Source organism: Gymnoscopelus microlampas (assembly GCF_963454915.1).
Source record: "Gymnoscopelus microlampas genome assembly, chromosome: 11".
NCBI classification, from domain to species: Eukaryota; Metazoa; Chordata; class Actinopteri; order Myctophiformes; family Myctophidae; genus Gymnoscopelus; species Gymnoscopelus microlampas.
In genome coordinates, this window is record NC_139948.1 from 25,956,330 (window position 1) to 25,976,946 (window position 20,617).

The window sequence follows — 20,617 nt, forward strand, 5'->3', positions numbered from 1 at the left end:
GCACCGCTGTGGCCACACTCCCAGTAGGCCAAAGAAGAACCTCCACCCCAATTTTTTCAAATCGTCCTGTTATAGCGCCACCATTAGGCCGGTTTCTGCCAAACACATTTTCTATTCCCACAGATTTCCTACTATTCCTACAGATCACACAATTCGGTGTGTCTGTGTCTGTAGTCATGAGATCAAAGACATATCTGTCAGATACAGCACACTTTTCTAGTTAACACTATTTTAAAATGTTATCAGCTTCAGAGATGTATTTGTTTTGTGCATTCTGTTTAGTCTCTTCATGTTTGCTTGCTTCATGACAGACCTTTCTCACCAAAGTGAAGTGGAAACAGAAGACAGCTGAGACTTGCAGTTCTGACTAGCTGTAATAACACTGCCTCCACTGCATGGGAAAATATTGACTAATAATTCTTTGACTTTGGTGAGGAGAAACGAGTTGTGTGCTGTTTGCTGACACTCAATAGACACACAATAAGCACGCACGCACGCACGCACGCACGCACGCACGCACGCACGCACGCACGCACGCACGCACGCACACACACACACACACACACACACACACACACACACACACACACACACACACACACACACACACACACACACACACACACACACACTGCAAGTCAAACCCAAACAAACCAGTTGCTCTACAGACAACACATAAACACGTACATACATTTCCCCTTGGATTCTCCCGTATTTGACCCCTTTCTGGGGTTGAACACAGACTTTTGACTGGTCAGTCAAAGTGGAAGTGAGAGACTCACTTGGATGGCGCAGGCAGGATGGTGTGGTAGTTGTAGTGCTGCTTCTGCTGGTTGAGGATCTGGAGCTGCAGGAAGAGCTGCTGTTGTTGAAGGATCTTAGCATAGGAGGAGTCCAACGGAGGAGGAGGCTCCTTATCCCCCTTCTGGTCTGGAGGTATGTACTGGTGGTACTTCAACTTCTTTATCTATACAGACAACACAATAGATAGATGTGGTACATGGCACGGCAGGGTACGGCATACACACCATGATGTACAACACAACACAATACATCACAACGCAACATATATAACATAATAAGCAGTGAGTTTATGGTAGAAGAATGAACTCTCTCATCCCACTCATTCACCCCTAATCATTCTCATACAATCTGGCACGACTTTATCCAACATATACAAGTAGAGAGAGCAGCAGAGCTCTGTGTTTCGCCAGACCCAAATTTGTCCCATCCCAATGGTGGGTCTACTCATCACTTCATATGATCAAGTTACAAAAGATCAAGTTGCAGACTTCCAACAGTCTCAGTGAGGAAAAGGCAAGGGCAAGGCTAGATCCAAGAGATATATAAGTCCTCATCTTTTACGGCCTTTCCGTCGATTTTAGTACCCTTGCCTCAATTGTGTTACTTTTCAATATATGTATACATTGTACTGTAAGTACGTTTATGTGTATGTTTTGGTTTTATTTTATCTGTGAATTTTAATTGACTGTTGCTGTTTATCCCTATGGATGTTTTTTATCTTGGCATTGTAAAGCTCTTTGTAACACTGTTTTCGAAAAGCGCCTTATACAGTAAATAGAGTTTATTATTATAAGAAGTGCAGTCCAGTACAAGAGGCTGTGATTCTTCAGGAGAGCATCTTTCCTCAGCACCTGACCAACCTACTACTTCTTATGCCCGAGGAAGTTTGCACCAGGAAATATCAACTGCCCCCGTGTTCGAGCACCCGTGACAACCCTAGCACCGCTGCCCTCCTCCTCGCTGTGACGACCACCCGTGTCAACTCTGTCGGACATGGACTCCCATCTGCAGCAGCTTGAAGGCTCAACCCGGGTACCTGAGCCTGATTCTCCTACTATCCCAGTATCTGACAATAGCTCAGCCAGCTCCTCCCTCTGGTAAACCATTCATGTCGCCCAGTGTCACTGTCTCCCCACATTCGATCTCAAATCCTATATTGATTCGGCTTCACTGTCTGCTCCTGCCCAACTCTGAATATGATAGAAAAAAATTGTGATAGGCAATGATATATTTTCTGACATGTTACACTTCTCTGATCCTCGCCTGCACGTCATCTGGGTATCTGTGAATTTGTCGCAGCATTTGTAATTTTCAGAGACATTTTATGTGACATTCATCCAGATTGCAGGTAGCTCCAATACTGTAATTCATACATTTTGATAGCCATATCACCGCTTATAGCTGTCCTATAAAATGGTTGCTCCGATACCAGCAAGCCTGGCAAGTCATACTGTATAGTGCTACCAGACAGTGAGTGTGAGTTTCCTCCATACAGTACTGTATGTCATGTCTTTATCTATTAAGTTGGTAATTTCTTGTTCCCTTTCCTGCCCTAGGGTTCTCTCCCGCCTTTAGCAGGTCCTTGTCATCAGTTGATGTTTGGGGTGGGCTTTAGAGCCCCATCGGGGCTATTTACCATTAGTAATTTTGTATTCTCTTTGGAATAAACATTTATGTTTGCATCCAAACTAGTGAAGTCTCTGTTAAGTTTAAATACAATAAAATGCAGACACCCTGGCACTAGCCAACAGGTACACTTCATACTAACTATCGTCACACTGACAAGAAATGCTCACCTTAGGCTTGCTGTCTTTAGGTTTTTTAGGTCTTTGGGCTGAGCGGTCAGAGTTTGTCTTGGGCTGGGACTGGAGAGAAGAGAGGAAGTACAATGACAGTGATCATCAACCTCAGCTTCTTAATTAGAATTATGTCCATTGTTTGGTTTTGGCTGATGTCACTCACCTTCACTGTCGCCGAAGTGGCAGTCCTCTGACTACCTGGCGCAACCGTCCCATTGGTCAGCTTCTGGGAGGGGGAGGATCCAGAGACAGGTGGGAGAGGAGGAGCCGGGGGTGGCACCTGATTGAGAAACTGGTAAAGAGAGAGCATTTTGGTGAGTAGTGATTACTGGTCCCAAATGTTATAAGTGGTACTGATCCAGAACTAGAACCATGAAGACACTAGAGAGAGACTAGAAAAGAGGACTCTACAACACTGGTCCTCTGGCACTCTGAGGTCTCACCAGGTTTATATCTTACTGGGAAGTACTGTGGAAGTTTAAATAATTACAATATTATTGTTGTTTTCAATCCAAGTCAATTTCATGCCCCATTGGTTAATTATATAAATGTAAACAAACTGAGTTGAGGACCCTGGGTCTACACTCTAGAATGTTAAACAGTTTGGTGAACCTACTGAAGCAAAAGGGCAAATTTAGACCAAGACCAAAAAAGATTCAAGATTCTTTGTTGCTATAAGTATACAAGAGTACATTTCTTGGGGTCGAAGAATATGTGGCATTCATTCTGCACAGTAAAATCCTGAGTGCTGAAAGTGGGTCCACTTTTGGATGAGTGCGCCCCAACTATGTGCAGACTTACAGGGATGTGCGCTCGACAATTCAACAACAGCCTATGGCTGCCAATGCTCAATGTCCATGTGCAATTTCTGATCAACCCATTGAGGAGAAAAATAGATGCAGAGAGACAGAAGGACAGAGTGTTCAGGATTTTGCAATGTACACTGTCAGGAGGGACGTATTCAAATGCCATCTCGAAATCATGCTTCATTTATAAAACACATGTGTGACTCGATCTGTTAACCCTTGCCGGCACAGTACTACCTGGGTAGGGGAGGGGACACTGTTCCCTGCCTGTGTGTCTGTAGGGGAGGGCAGAGAGCCCAGGTCCAGAGGAGACTCCTGGCACAGAGGCTGCTCCGGGGACAAGCTGTCGTTACTGTCCTCGTCAAATGATGAATTTTCACCTGAACCCTTTGGGAAGTCTGTCTCTGTCTCTGAGTGAGAGAGAGAGAGGGGGGGGGAGAGAGAGAGAGAGAGAGAGAGAGAGAGAGAGAGAGAGAGATGGGGGATGAGAGAGAGAGATGGGGGATGAGAGGGATGAGAAAAGAAGGATTGGATAATGGAGGCAAAAGTGAATACAATAGAATAAAACATGTAGTTAGAAAACAATTAATCCCAAACAGAAGTGGGAGAAGGAATCGGGCCTGGGGATATCTGAGAAGGATTGGAATGGTATTTGCGAAGGTCAAACAAGAACTACTAACTCAAGAGCTTGGCGGGAAATCACCTGGAAGAATACTATACATTACTTTTTTTACTGTCAGGGACAGGTTCAAAGCTGGAGTAAATGTGGTGAAATTATGGCTGATCATTTTCACATATTTTGGGGCTGTCCTTCAATTCAGCCCTACTGGCAAGGTTATCAAAGAAATCAGCTATTTTTGAAAAATAAATTGAATGTTCTTTTGTTACAGTGTATCTGGGGAAAATCCCTGTCAAACTCATGAGCCAGGACTTAAATCTGTATAAAATCATTTTGGTTGCTTGTAAGAAAGCCATCACTCGGAAATGGCTAAAGGTCACACCACCTACCAAGGAAGCTTGGATACAGAAGTCAACGAGATAAGACTCTATGGAGAATCTGACCCTCTCTCTTAGGCTGAGAGCGGAACAATATGTGAAGAACTGGAAGAAATGGACGTATTACTGTTTGTTGGGAAATGTAACTCATTGCTTGAATGATTGGAGAGAAAAAAAGAAAAAATGTAATTCAGTAATATGTTAATCCTTGTGATATAACACCCACCTCAACACAATTTTTAATGTTCATTTGTATGTCTTTACTTTTTTATTTTCCTTTACTTTTTCCTTTCTGTGTAACTGTGTGCCTTTCTCGTATTTGTTCTTTTGTTTGTTGGATTTTCTACCTGGAAAATAATAAAAAATAAGGTACAAAAAATAAAACAATCAATCCACATTCAACACCCAGTCTAAACTGTTTACAGTGCAACTGACCTCTGTGTGTGTGTGTGTGTGTGTGTGTGTGTGTGTGTGTGTGGGGGGGGGGGCAGTCCCTGTCAGCCTGTGTGCATCCCAGACTCCCTGGGATGACATCACACCATGAGCTTTGTCGCCTGTGTTGATGAGTGTTAAGCCAACGCGTTCCTCCCTGAAGTTAATCTGCCTGCATGCCGCAGTGCCAATTAGCCACCTGCCAGTGTGACTGTGTTCCTCCCTTCCATGTCAGCCAGCGCTATCACTGCTTCCCTCTCTACAGGTGTCAGAACATATACAGTCGACAGATAAGACCAGCGGCAGACACAGGTTCACCTGTGTCTGCTCAGCTACCTGTCTGCAGACAAACAGTCTGTGTGATGATGGCTGCTGCAGAGATATAACATACCTGCCTGCCAAAAACTGCAGTGTGTCTGTATGTGATGTGTGAGTGTGAGTGTGAGTGTGAGTGTGAGTGTGAGTGTGAGTGTGAGTGTGTGTGTGTGTGTGTGTGTGTGTGTGTGTGTGTGTGTGTGTGTGTGCATTTCCATCTGAGGAAGGACTGCACAGCAAGACTTTGCAAAAGAAACAGAATATAGTTTTTGCGACATGAAGATGAAGACTGTTGCATCATTATGGACATATGATGAAGATTGTTGTGTGTTATTCAGTAACAGAAGCTGTAGATGGAACACACTGCAGAAATCATCAACAGCAGGGGGCGATGAAGAGACAACCTGGGTCTGATTAACCACTTAAACCCTCTGTTCTTTGTAAAATGGACCTGAGTTGCAAGTGTACTTGGTACGCTCCTTTTTCCCCTCTAGTCTGCACCAAGTCTCTTCGCCAAAAATTGCAGATCTACAAGCTCACAACGGAATAGGGATGCTGGGGTTCAAGTGGGTTAGATGCCCTCCCAACCAATAATGGGATGACTTCCCTACTGCTGGGATGTAATGTCTGTGTGTCTTAGATGATACAAATAGATGATGTACAAGCTCACAATGAGAGTGTTTACATGTGAGTAGTATTCCTGTGAGTATGCGACACATGATCTGCACGTGTTCAACTTGCATCCTGTGTTTCTCTCTGTATGTGTATGTGTGTGTGTGTGTGTGTGTGTGTGTGTGTGTGTGTGTGTGTGTGTGTGTGTGTGTGTGTGTGTGTGTGTGTGTGTGTGTGTGTGTGTGTGTGTGTGTGTACACACACCCGTGGGCATGCCTGAGCATGCCTGCTCTATGTAAGTCCTGTGTTCTCCATGGACCTCGGTGGCCGTAATGTGATTGTTGTTATTGTGTTCTACCTCTGGAGACAGATAATCTACTGGCAGAGTTGATTGAATCTCAGTGTTGGGTCCTGCACACATCAATCAGCCAGCTGCTCCGTATTCTCATGTCAAGAAGGTGCTCACACTAGCTACAAACAACAACTGGCAAGACTGACAGGGACAATAGGCTTGTGTGTGTGTGTGTGTGTGTGTGTGTGTGTGTGTGTGTGTGTGTGTGTGTGTGTGTGTGTGTGTGTGTGTGTGTGTGTGTGTGTGTGTGTGTGTGTGTGTGTGTGTGTGTGTGTGTGTGTGTGTAATATACTATATTTGCCTGGTGTTGCCAGGGTTAATGCGCTGACGAGGTTATTGTGTGGGTGAAATAGTCTCTCTCTCACTCCCTTCTCTCCCCTTCCCTCCCCTATAGAAGGGGGGGGGGAGTTGCCATGAAACCTACAACTGAGTGATATGCAACTCACACAACCTGTCTTTTGCCATAGTAGGGGTTTTAGACACCATGAACACACAGACGCAGGCAGGCACACACACACACACACACACACACACACACACACACACACACACACACACACACACACACACACACACACACACACACACACACACACACACACACACACACACACACACACACACACACACACACACACACACACACACACCGACTGTGCATCAGAGCTGAGGGTTATGGAATCCTAGTATTCACAATCAGTGTGTTCTATCAGCAGGCCTTGTGAGTGTCCGCAGTACAGTACAGTACAGTACAGTACAGTACAGTACAGTACAGTACAGTACAGTACAGTACAGTACAGTACAGTACAGTACAGTACAGTACAGTACAGTACAGTACAGTACTGTACAGCCTCTGCACACCAGTGCCTTTGAGTTGTAAAAGATGAGTGACGTTCCCTCTTTTCAGACAGATGAGACAGCATACATGATGCAGCATATCGTAGTTGAACCATTCCACACCCATAGCTGTGGATGTTTGAAGCAGCAAAAACACTCACCCAGGGAGGTATGTGAGCGAGGCATGAGATGTGAGCGTGTGTGCTCTTATGTGTGCATACTGTATGTGTGTGTGTGTGTGTGTGTGTGTGTGTGTGTGTGTGTGCGCGCGTGTGTGTGCGTGTGCGCGTGCGTGTGCATGTGCGTGTGTCACTCTCTCGCACACACGCACACACAATATGAATATGAATATGAATATGAATGTGGATGAATATGAATAGTAGCAGGTGGTGAAGGGAGCATATTGTGTATGGACTAGCTTCCCAGGGCTGCAGTACATGTAATGACTTTGATCACACAGTGAAGTCTTGTTGCTTGTTCATGATATCCACTTCTCATGGCGGCTGAGCACCTGAGCCCTATTCCTAAGTACAGGCCTTCTATTCTTAGATGCCTCTCCAATACCAGGTCCCTGGTGGACTCTGTCTGTAGACCCAAGGCACAAGAAAGACAGAGATGACAAAGAGACAAACTAAACACAAATATCTCATGTTCTTTGTCCTGACTGAGCTCTTGCACCTGGTGTGTATCATTCGTGTAAAGATCCTTAAACTGAGACTAGGCGAATTACGTGCCTCTGTTGAGGATTCGCTGAAGAAATAGGTCTTACACTCTCCAAGCTACGTAAATAAAAACCATAAAAATGTCTAAATAAATGAAATATTTTTTAAGGAATTGACAATTGACAACGGATTGACAATGGATATTTGAGCTCACACACAGTGGAAAGATGAGGTTTTACACTCCACACTAAAGAATGGTCTGTATTTCCAACACACACAGACCAGTTGTAGCGGTATCCACCTCACAGGGCTTTGAGAAGTCTTGGATAAGGCCAGTCGTAACCAACACGCTAACCTCTCAGTACTACCCTACTGTACATTAGGGCTGGGATGAGTATCACTTCACCCTGTATACGTCTGAGCAGGCGTAAGGCGATCAGAGATGCAAACTGAGGGAGCTGTTACCTATGATGGCCTGTTTGATGCTGGAGTGAACGGCCAGGATGTTCTTGTGGATCAGTTCCATGGGTCCAGGCCGGTGGGAGATCTTATCGTTCAGTTCATCAGTCAGACGGGCTCTCTTCAGCTGCAGCTGCCTGGCCTGCAGAGACGGCTCAGCTGATGTCTCTGCAAGCACATGAAACCAGACACAATGGAATTTTAAACAGCCTGCCAGGAAATGAGATCAGTTGTTAGAGACGGGTACAGTCCCTTTATTTCATGTTTCTGCTTTTACTAGACTGTGCAGTGAAGAATGAAAGGAAAGGGGGGAGGACGGTGTACACAGTACTGTATGTGGCCCACGTTATGACCTGGATAACAGATGACAAAAATGCATCTAACCCACTCCCTCAGTCCACTCTGTTCCTAGTCAGTGGATTTGTTGCAGTACCCTAGTGCAGTGTTTATCAACCCTGGCAAAGGGCCCAATTTTGGGCCGCGAGTACTGCTGAGGTGTGCCGCGCCGTTTGAAGAAAGTGTGAACCCAGCCCCTCGAGAACAATAGCGGTGATCGTCCGTCAAGCGATACGGCCATCATCCGTTTCACGCACAGCCACGCCCGAGTCCATTCAGTGTAGCGACCATCACCCATAGGAATGCAAATATGTTCTCCTACCTGGTACTGTATAAAAGGGGCACAGGGTACATGCTTTGGCACTCAGTATTATTACTACAAGATGATGAGAGCTCCACCAGCAAAGAAGAGATGCACCCAGGGCCAGAAGACGCTAAATTCTAGGTGTGCCCTGGGATATTTTGGCTATGCCAGGTGTGCCTTGGCACCAAAAAGGTTGATAAACACTGCCCTAGTGGATCCCAACCAGGATCCCTTGAAGCCTTGTATTATTTAAAAGAACAACAAAAAACAAAACAACAAAAACACACCTTCAAGGATGTGCATCCTGATCAGTTCTGCACGCTGCGGTCGAGCTTTGATCTTCCTCTTCAGATAATCCTCCGTCTGGGGACAGAGGGAGGGAGGGAGAGGGGAAGAGAGAGAGAGAGAGAGAGAGAGAGAGAGAGAGAGAGAGAGAGAGAGAGAGAGAGAGAGAGAGAGAGAGAGAGGGACAGAGAGAGAGAGACAGCGAGAGAGAGCGAGAGAGAGAGAGAGAAAGAGAGAGAGCGAGAGAGACAGTGGAGGCAATTGAGATTAAGTACATGAGAGAAACACAGTAAGAGACAAACAGGGAATGTAGAGAAAGGTGGTGGGTAGAGGGGAGGACAACAGAAGGACATAGCAGTAAGAGATGGACGTCCTCCACTGCCAGACACCACAAGGAACTTTCTACGCTCTTTACCTCTTTAGGTCTGCTCTCCCTCACTCCTGCTGACACTTCAGCCTTACTATCAACTCCTCTTGCTCCGTCCTTCCTCAACAACAGATTGCAACCAATCAGTGCAAGCTGCAGATGATTTGGTAGAATTCATATACTGTAGCTGAATCAAAACAGACCTTTGATATTTCACAGAATGTAATAAGCAAATGATCCCAGCATTTATTTGGGATAATGCGCCTTCCTCAATTAGATAAGCTCTGGCAACGATTATTCACCCCCCACGCAGAGACACACACACGCACGCACATGGCATGCACACACGCACACATTTGACCTTCGCTGACACTTCCTCCATCCCATCAGCTCAACACGTTAATTTCTTACTCAGCATCTTGTAACTCTCCTCTCCTCTCTCAACACAGGTTTTCAACTGTTTTATTACCCCTGAGTCTGTACACGGTGTACTGTAGATACAGTAGTAAAAAAAGGCATGTGTCTGCCTAATAACATTTCCGTTAAAATGAATGACTATGATTATCTTTTCTGTTCCAGTCTGATGATGTCATTGTTTTGCCATGAGCAACACATGCCGGAATTGATGAAAGGAATTGATAAGCTTGGAGGTATAAAATGTTGAGTCTTCTGGTTCTTGATGCCCATGCCTCGTCATCCTTTATTTTTTTATTTCTTCTATTCATCCCTTTACACTACCGATCAAAAGTTCCCCCATGCACACCCTGTAAGGCAGGTGTCTGCCTTACACCAATGGAGAGCAGTGATGGGTAATAGAGGAGGATACTGACCCGTGCCCGTTCTAAACTCCGTCTCTGTTCGTGGAAGTTTGCTGAACTTTTCAATGCTGGAAAAAGAGAGAGAGAGAGAGAGAGAGAGAGAGAGAGAGAGAGAGAGAGAGAGAGAGAGAGAGAGAGAGAGATTAGTATGGCAGTGAGTGCATGCCCTCCGGGACAGTGCAAAATGTCTCTGAATGTCTCTCTTTTTTGTTCAATTTCAATTCATTAAAAAGAAAGAAGAACGAAAAGTGGACAAGGAAGGTGATTACACTCCTAAAGTGAAAGTCACTTTTAATATTTGGACTTCTAATTGAAAGCAACAGTCATGTCAGACTGCTGATAAGCCATGACATAGTAAAAATTACTTCGCGATACACAGTCAAATCCAGAGTGTTCATTTAACCGAGAGGGTAAAAATGTACCATATTTACACTTTCTGAGTTAAATTAATACTCTCCAGTGGTCACATCAGTAGCTTCCTCAAACCTGAAACCACTTTGCTTTTCCGCCACAATACCTGCTATTAACATATTTTAATAATAGTCATAGATCCAGAATTTCTCAGTGACGAAGAAGGAGTAGATGTGTTTCCAGACCCTTTTCAGTTTTTTTTGATGTGGGAAATCCATCTTAAACAAAATATTAATCATAGCAGGAATATTTAAATATACTGTGTCTGGAGGAGAATTGTAATGCTGCCAGCATATTTAGTCTGGTAAGAGTATTATTGCTACCGGGAAATATGCCAGCAACAGATGCAGCTTTTCCCTGCCAGCAAGGATCATCATCCATGGCCATATCTAAAGGACTAATGTTCAACTCCGTTCAAGTGAGGGGAGATTCTTATCAGCTGAAATGTCTTTGTCTGCTGCGGGTGAATGAAATTTCAGCATACAAAATGTCACCCTCTAATTTGAGGTAAATGGCCCATCAAAACAAAGCTGCGCATTTGTGTTCAATTGGACACTTTCATCTGAAAGACTGTACCATACAGAATAAACTTTACAAAGATCAGAGGGAGACAGAGGGAGAGAGAAAGAAACATAAATCTGACTGATTCGGTTTGTTGGCATAACAGGATTTACTGTGACTTTAGAAACATCTAAGATCAGGTGGTTTCACTTTTGATATTTCAGTACAGTTCAGTATTAAGTACAGCACTGATTGCTAGAACCACTATGCTACACAAAGCCAAAATAAATTCCTATACACATACAGTATATATATATATATATGTATATACATATCGTTGCTGTCCGGCAGAAACCAGCTAACTCCATTTTGACGCTTTTGCATTTTTTTTCCATAAATCAGGGCCATTGAACACCCTTTACATCTGTGTGTTGGTAAAAAAAATATCGAACCAATGAAAAGCATTAAAAAGCGCTTCTGACAAAACCAGCTAACTCCATTGGATCCTCAAACTTTCTGCTAAACCAGCTAAGTCCACCAGAGTTAGGTGGTTTTGCTGACTCCAGGCTCCACCCCCTTTTGATCTCCAACCTTATTGTGAGCTTGGAGGTCCATTCAGCTGTTCTTATCAATAATGAATAATGAACAAAACCTCCTAACTCCACTTCTTATCATTTCCTGAAAATGAACATTTTGGAGTTGGCTGGTTCCTGCCGGACAGAAGAGATATACAAATGCCTATATTCAGCATAGAAATGTAATCAAATCACTAAAGACAACAGCCAGTGTCATTTTTTATTATTTATTATCTATTATTTCATTTTGGAGAACAAACTCATAAAGATTGTATTCATTCAAAACCAAGCAAAGCCTGGCAAGGAAAAAAAGTGCTTAAGTAGCGTAATAAGTTTAGTAAAGTACTAAATGTACTTAATTTCTGTCCACCACTGCTAATGTAATCGCTGACTTTCTAGTATACTGGTTTTACTCAAGTGTGGCTTTCAGATACTGTTTCTACACTGACTTTGCCATTTTGAAAGTAAGTGCCTCAGTTATTCACACTACAGTGTTCAGTTTTAAATGTCTTTCAACCCGGGATCTATCCTGTAACAGTATCCTGTATCCTCTAACATCATTACTTTACAGTCCCCTAATTAACTAAAAGTAGATGGTAATCAAATATAGTTACTAGTACCCATAATAAAAGGAAGACCACTACGGAACTAGATGGAAAAAATTAAGTACCTCCTATCCATTTCTTATGGACACTTTGCTAAGACCTAAATGTATAATTACCATCCAGTTTCCTAGTAGGTTCCTACAAATAATTTTCCAAGTGACTATACACATGCACACACACTTCTGTATGCACAAGTGCAAACATGCACAACACACAAAGCGCGCACTCACGCACACGCTGTGACCCAATGGGTCAGCTGCCCTCTGGCAAGACTACTGGTGCTGGCTCAAGCCTCAGTTCACGCCACTGAGCACTGTCACATCTCTTACATACACACACACACACACACACACACACACACACACACACACACACACACACGCACACGCAGACGCATGCGCGTGTGCACGTGCACACAGTCATCCTTGCAAATCACATACATACATACAGTACATACATAAATATACATGAGGATTAATAATACACACAGGGGCATGCACAAGAACCTGTAGATGTTAATGTGTGCCCCCCGCCATCCCCCAGGGACAGCGCCTCTCTTTGACCTCTCACCCATCGATAAGGGGGTCATGTGTACCGCTGCGGGGGCTATGAACCTTCCTGCCACTCAGCTGGAGGGGAGATGAGGGAATGGATGGATGGACGGCCAAAACCATGGGGGAGAGATGCAGTATCAGGGATGGAGGGGAGAGGAAATTAACCCTTTCAGTCCGGGGTACGCATCTCTGTCGTTTATTTTAGATTTCTTTGGCTATTTTTGAAAAAGCGTGAAAAGGTTTGAAAATCGTGAAAAATCATGAAAAAGTTTGAGAACCACTGACATATCAAAAAAAAAGAAGCTGTTAGCATTTAGAAGACATTGTAGAATCATAGAATTTATAGAAACTTTTTCATGTCAAGGACCACCAAAATGATATGTATTTGGCCGTGGACCCCCATCTCAAAATAATTTGTTCCAGAGACCCCTCAGAAGCAGATTTGAGTTATAAATGTTTGCTTTAAAAATATATATTCAAAGATTTGCAAAAATGTTAATTTGATAAAAAACAGAGTGCCGCGCTATGAGCTTGTATATCTGCTATTTCTGAATAGCCAAAGAAATCTAAAATGACACAGATGCGTTCCCGGATTGAACGGTTTAATGGGTGGAGAAGAAAAGGAAAAAGGGAGAGAGAAGGGAGAAGGAGAGAGAGAGAGAGAGAGAGAGAGAGAGAGAGAGAGAGAGAGAGAGAGAGAGATGGAGGGAGGGCAACAGGGCAGGGATGGAGAGATATGGACCAACGGCATGAGAGGCAGAGAGAGAGCGAAGGAGAAGTGGAGATTGGTGGGATGAGGTCAGAAAGAAAAGACCCCTTTATATGCATGAGAGGCTGCAGAACGGTCTTCCTGCTGCAGCCACACCACTCTGTGGTGGCAGATGTCTTTAACACTGCAGACCACCCAAGCACCCTTACTTCCCCTGAGGGGCACTGCATCATGCGTGTTCCATGTGTGGTGTTTGCTAGAGTACATAATTGGCCGTGTTTACGGGTTGGACGCCAACAGTGTCCTTATCACTGCACTATGGCGACTCCTACTGGGTGGTCAGAGAGTTTGTTCATTAGAAAGCGAAACTGGGTGGGATAGTGTGTACCTCCGTGTTTCACTCCTCACTGTCAGGTCAAACGATTGATTGTGTAAATTTGACCGTGACCATGTTCGTGATCTCGACCTTTTTGAACTGAATCATGTCTTCAGGGGCAGCCTACAGCAATGGTTCTCAAAGTGGGGTCCGGGGACCCCCAGGGGTACTTGAGGGGGTTCCAGGGGGTCCCCAGCTAAATGATGGATAGGAACCAAATGGAACCTTATGGGTCTGTAACTCTGAGAGTGTACAAATGGAACCAAATGGACCCGTTAGGGTCCATTTGGTTCCATTTGTACACTCTCAGAGTTAAATTAACATTGATTTTACATTATAAATTGGGGTCCCAGAGATAGAAATGTCATTAAATGGGGGTCCGTAGCCTAATGCATGTCAAATTGGGGGTCCTTGAAATTAAAATGGTTTGCGAATCACTGTAGAGACGTAAAAATCTTCTCTTATGGGGGTCCCTGAGGCATATCTTTTTACATGGGGGTCCGTGGGCTAAAAAGTGTCAATTTGGGGGTCCTTGACATGAAAAAGTTTGAGAACCACTGGCCTACAGAACATTTTCAGTTAAGTTCTACAAGAAATATCTTGTTCACAGACAGGACAGATTAAAATACCCTGCCATAACATGAATGCAGGCAGGCAGGGTAAATATCAAATATCCTCACAGTCAAGCAAGGTTGCATTCTTTTGAATAGACAAGTACAATGCAAAGATTACACAGCAACTGGTCTGAGGCATAGTGGCGTTTCTACAAACAACTACAGTATAGGCCTCAAATGCTACATCATCCTCCCCAGCTGTACGGGGGTGGGCGGCGAGGATTGTCCTCGTGCCCCGTCTGTGGACAGGAATAACCGTGGGATGGCCTCTATCACAGGCTTAGATCACAAACATTCACCTGATAAACAACAGAGGCTCTCTCTCTCTCTCTCTCACTCATTCTCTTTACTCTCTCATTCTCTTAACCCATTAAGACATGGAACGCATCTGTGTGTCATTTTTAGATTTCTATGGCTATTCAAAAATAGCAGATATACAAGCTCATATAATCCAAAATCTTGGATTATATATTTTTTAAAGACAACATTTGTAAAATATTTAGTTCCAGGAACCCCCAGAGGCAAAGATTTGAGTTACAAATGTCCACAAAAAAAAAAAGAAGAAAATTCAAATATTTGCACAACTTATCATGATTTTTCAAAAATAGCAGATCTACAAGCTTGTAGATCTGCTATTTTGGAATAGCCAAAGAAATCTAAAAATGACACACAGATGCGTTCACCGTCTTAAAGAGTTAATAAGAGATAAACATACACACCTACACACTGTACACAGTCAGTCACACATGCTGTGTATGGGGTAATATGATATAAATGATGTTGCTTAAGTAAATGTGAGCAGGCACAGAGTCTCAGAGGGGTATAAATAACATGCTAGGTAGGGTGTCACTGTGGAGGTTTATTATAGCACTATGTGTCACACTGTGGAATACTGAGGGCGTTCTCACACTGGGTCCCTTTCAGCCCTCACACACACACACACACACACACACACACACACACACACACACACACACACACACACACACACACACACACACACACACACACACACACACACACACACACACACACACACACACACACACTACTTTTATTGATTCCTGCAAATGTAGCACTCATAATGTGGGAAAGTCCCGCACATATGTACCGCAATGTTATTAATATAATTGGCCAACTTGAATGCACAATGACTACTAGACGTAAACACTGCATCTTTCTGGACTGTCCTCCATGATGTGCCCCCCCCCCCCCCCCCCCCCCACGCTGCAATGAGCCCACTCTGCTGTAGTAATATAGACTGTAAAAAAGACTGTCGTGCACTATTGCTACCATATCAGGTTTCCGGTATAAAGCGATGAAATCATGAACCGCATACTGAAAAATATACTTACAATCCCCCCCCGAAGTGGAACAATTCGCCCTATGTGAAGCATATAAAAGAGCCCCCCGAGGGGCAGAGGGGGCACGTAATCAACAAACTATACATAAAAACTGGCCAAACATTGGCCAAATTCTCAAATAATATAAGAAAGAGGCAAAATAGAAAAAAAAGAAAAATAGAAAATAGCCGATCTACAAGCTCACACCGCCTTGCAACACCGAGTCAAATTAAATCTCTAAAGCCTCTGCCCCCCCCCCCCCCAACCCTCAACACGGGCTGTGTCCTCAGCCCCCTTTCTCTACCACACGGAGATCCAACTTAGTGGTCAAGTTCGCTGATGACGCAACAGTGATACGCCTCAATACAGATGACACAATTGTGTCAGGAAAACAACCTGGCTCTTGGTGTCTTCAACACCAAAGAGTTAATTGTGGACTACAGGAAGTCAGGCAGAGAGCACACCCACCCCCATCTACATAGAATGCACCGCAGTGGAGAGGGTCAGCCATTTCACATTCCTTGGTGTCAACATCAGAAACTCACCTGAGGCTAAAGTGTTTGCAGGTCAGAGGAGCCTGTTCCCAGTACATAACAGAATGCGTAACTTACTATAACACAGGATAGCATTATTTGCATTCTCCATATCCACAAGCAGTGTACAACAGCTGGGAGCAAATGTCACAGAAATGTTCTAAAGCTTCTGATCAGATCAGATGCTGTTCGTAGACTAGACAGGGTTAGTGGTGATGGGGGCTAAGCTAGAAGGGTTTAGCCATGGCTAACTCTGAGTAAGGGCATCTGGCCCAACATTATGATTTAACAACACCCTAGCGACTGTATTATAAGCTTATTATTTGTGCTTGAAGCACACGGTTAGCTCACTTGGCTAACATCAAGTGACAGGTGCTAGCCTCTAGCTTTGGACTGAAAGAAATGGCATAGCCTCAGCTAGTGACCAACATACTGTAGCATCTCTACAAATCTAGCATTAACTATTGCATATGAACTATCTAGCCTTTGCACCGATGACATTTAGAGTTAGCCTCTGTAAGAGGGCTGTAGGGCTACTCTATAGTAGGACTGCATAACACTAGCCAATAAAAAATGCTTTATTCATTATATAGGTATTATGCATTAATACACTGTAGTGAACTGGGGTTAATGTCAAATTCTAATATAATGCCAGCAAATAAGAACATATAAACAACACAAATCATGATTTCCTCAAATGATGTTGGGAGATGTAAAAACAAAAATCTTTAACATGAAACGTGTTTGATAATGCAATTAAAGAAAGTTCTATCAATGCATTCTATCTACATTACACAGAGAATTTAAATTTCTGTTTTTGATAATCGTGCACAGTGCACAAGCGTGTTTGTCGACCATGCCATGATTGTGGCCAAATTGTGGCCACAATTGTATAGTCTGAGCTTGGCATTAAAAGGGGAGTGAATATGGATGTTAAGAGGAAGGAAGTGATGGTGTGAACTAGAAGTGTATCTGGAGGTACAAACTCTACCTAAACCAACATTTCTAGTTCTACGTCTCTCCATTCATTCATTGAGATAATGAGATATTGTCGATTATGTTATTATGACATGATATATTGTGTCCTTGATGGTGACCTCAACCTTTGACCTTTTTGGCCCAACCGTTAGCCATCTCTTCCGGGCAGCCTACTGAACATTCCCACCAAGGTTTTTGAAAAATCTGTCCATATTCTGGATTTTTACCATGACTCTGATTCTGATTCTAGCCTTAGATTTTTCGGACCCCTTTTTTATCCACCTCTTTAACCACCTAGCCTCTTTATGGCAACCCACTGATAATTCCCACCAAGTCTCATGAAAATCCGCACCTCAAGTTGTTTTGTTTGCAGACAGACTGACAGATGCACAAGTGCACACACACACACACACACACACACACACACACACACACACACACACACACACACACACACACACACACACACACACACACACGGATTACAATACCGTGCCACACGTGCATGCAAGCAGGGTAAAAAGAAAACAAGAGATTATCATCAGGTGGAGGAGTATATGAAAGAGGAGATATGAAGAACTGATGCGTGTAAAAGAAATCAGAGCTGGGAGGGGAGGAAGAGGGAGGAGGGGGTTATGGGGTAAAACTGGAGGAGGTGATAAGAAAGGTGAGTTGTCACTGAAAGGGGGGGAGAGAGAAAATGTCGGAAAGCAGACCTGAAGAGGTGGAGGGCGTAAAAAAGGTTAGTGCCATGTGGTGTCCCTGCTACCAGCTGGTGGGCTGGCAGTGAAGGACGTCCGTCCTCTGACTGCTCTGTCCTTCTGTAGTTGTGTTCCTCTAACTAACTAATAACTCTCTATCAGTGGTGGAAAGTAACAAAGTACATTTACTTAAGTACCGTACTTAAGTAACAATTTTGAGGTATTTGTACTTGACTTGAGTATTTCCAATTTCCAATACTTTTACTTCTACTCCACTACATCTCAGAGGCAAATATTGTACTTTTACTCCACTACAATTATTTGAGAACTTTAATTACTAGTTACTTTTCAGATATAAATTATGATATTATGAAACATACATTAACCACTTTAGCCCTATTTTATACAAAGGCTATTTGAAAATAGCCGATCTACAAGCTCATAACGCGTCGCTTTGTGACGCGTTGTGAGCTTGTAGATCTGCTATTTTCAAACATTAAGTACTTTTACTTTTGGTACTTTAAGTACATTTTGATGCCAATACTTTTGTACTTTTACTCAAGTCAATTTTGAATTCTGGACTCTACTTGTAACAGAGTATTTTTATTTTGCAGTATTGGTACTTTTACTTAAGTAAAGAATTGTAGTACTTTTTCCACCACTGCTCTCTATTGTGTTTGGCTGTTAACGTTGTGCAGGCTTGTTCATGAACCGAGACCACTGAGGAGACGGGCAAAATGTTAAAATATGCAGTATATTGTCTTTAACCAAAGAGATGGAACTTTATCTACATACAGTATCTCTCTCTCTCACTGACTGGCATTTCTTCATGCTCGCTCGCTCCACTTTGCATCGGTGGTACTTGTTTGCCAGAAACAGAAAAAAGACATCAGAAGCACTTAATACTTCTGTAAGGAGAAGTCATTTGATAGGTCCTCCATAATCTCTAGTATATGTTTTCGTCATTCATTTCTTCGTTGTGAGTGGAGACAGGGCATCTTCTGGGCTAAAATGTGTGGGGTCTTCAACAGGTGGTCAGGGACCCCTAAGGGGTCCTCAGAGTTACTACAGGGGGGCCGCCAAATCTTTGTGTGATATACTCTTTTTTTTTACATTAACCACTTGAACCCTAGCATCCCCAATTTGCAGAAAATAGCAGATCTACAAGCTCACAACGTTTGTACAGGTAGATCTGTGAGTTTGTAAATCTGCTATTTTTAATGAAAATAGCCGATCTACAAGCTCACAATGCATCGTATCTCAACGCTTTGTGATCTTGTAGATCTGCTATTTTCACTACTTTAGTGCAACACTTTTGTATGATGAAGTGAAAAAAAAAGTGAAAAAAACATAAAAAGTTTAAATATGGACTAGAGATACAAGGTTTCTGCCTGACAGCGATGATATACTATATATGATTTAATCTTTTGCATTTATCAATCAAAATATTATGTATATCTATTTGTATTCATTTGCTTGCCTTTTGTTTAAATGTTATCAACTTTAATACAAATCTTTTTTCAAATGGATTTGGAAAAAATCTGACAAAATATATCTGTCAAAACATACGGTATTGATGGTCTAGGACTCCAAAATCGGTATCGGCATCAGACCCAAAAATCTGGCATCGGTCGGGCTCTACTACGTAGACACACTGCGGCGTGCGAAAGAGAGAGTGAGAGAAAAATTGTGTGTCTTTAACAGAGAGACAGAGAGAGCAAAAATGAAAGTGAGAATGCACGTCCACGTACTATAATGTCTGAATGAGTGAGAAACTGTGTGTGTGTGTGTGTGTGTGTGTGTGTGTGTGTGTGTGTGTGTGTGTGTGTGTGTGTGTGTGTGTGTGTGTGTGTGTGTGTGTGTGTGTGTGTGTGTGTGTGTGTGTGTGTGTGTGTGTGTGTGTGTGTGTGTGTGTGTGTGTGTGTGTGTGTGTGTGTGTGCATGTGGGTGTGTGTGTGTGTGTGTGTGTGTGTGTGTGTGTGTGTGTGTGTGTGTGTGTGTGTGTGTGTGTGTGTGTGTGTGTGTGTGTGTGTGTGCCCTTTAGGTAGAGACTGTATCTGTGTGACAGACCACATCTGTGGTGTACAATAGTTTATTCCTGTAATAGCATTGTGAGAACTGCTAATAGGCTATAAAGAATAACTAGCACCTAGACTGGTGATTCAGCTTTGGGGGTGAGGAGATATGGTGAAGAAAAAAGAAAGAGCTACGTTATTGCAGATAGATCAGGTAGGAATAGATAGTCAGATTTGTTATTTTTAATGCAAATTTGACAAGCATTAATTAAAATATCCACAATAGAAATTGAGGTCTCAGCAATTCTATTGCCTCTCCAGCACCTTGAAGTACACGTTGGCTCTGGTTCTCTCACTGTCACATTGTGTTTACTGATCATAACCCATTCGTTTTCCTGTCTGTATAACCATAACCAATAGCCCATGAGTTGGGCTTCAATTTTATGAGGACAGCTCTCCTACCGGATAATACCGTCAGGAGAAGGCGTGCTCTACTCAGGGGGAGTCTTGAAGAATAA

The 20,617-nt window shown here is 43.2% G+C and overlaps 1 protein-coding gene across 7 annotated transcripts in view; it reads right to left on the reverse strand.

Moving 5' to 3' along the window:
- The window catches only part of LOC311054890 (myocardin-related transcription factor A-like), a 65,968-nt gene that overhangs the window by 17,442 nt on the left and 27,909 nt on the right, over positions 1-20,617 (reverse strand). For all 7 annotated transcript variants that reach the window (XR_014601731.1, XR_014601732.1, XR_014601733.1 and 4 more), the window contains 7 exons: positions 10,197-10,252; positions 9,002-9,077; positions 8,081-8,242; positions 3,647-3,819; positions 2,767-2,895; positions 2,601-2,669; positions 783-967 (listed from right to left, as the gene is read on the reverse strand). Coding sequence is in view for 1 of the 7 variants with exons in the window: in XM_084070890.1 (XP_083927016.1) it covers positions 783-967; positions 2,601-2,669; positions 2,767-2,895; positions 3,647-3,819; positions 8,081-8,242; positions 9,002-9,077; positions 10,197-10,252 (850 nt within the window). In the remaining 6 variants the exon portion in view is untranslated. The remainder of the gene's footprint in view (positions 1-782; positions 968-2,600; positions 2,670-2,766; positions 2,896-3,646; positions 3,820-8,080; positions 8,243-9,001; positions 9,078-10,196; positions 10,253-20,617) is intronic.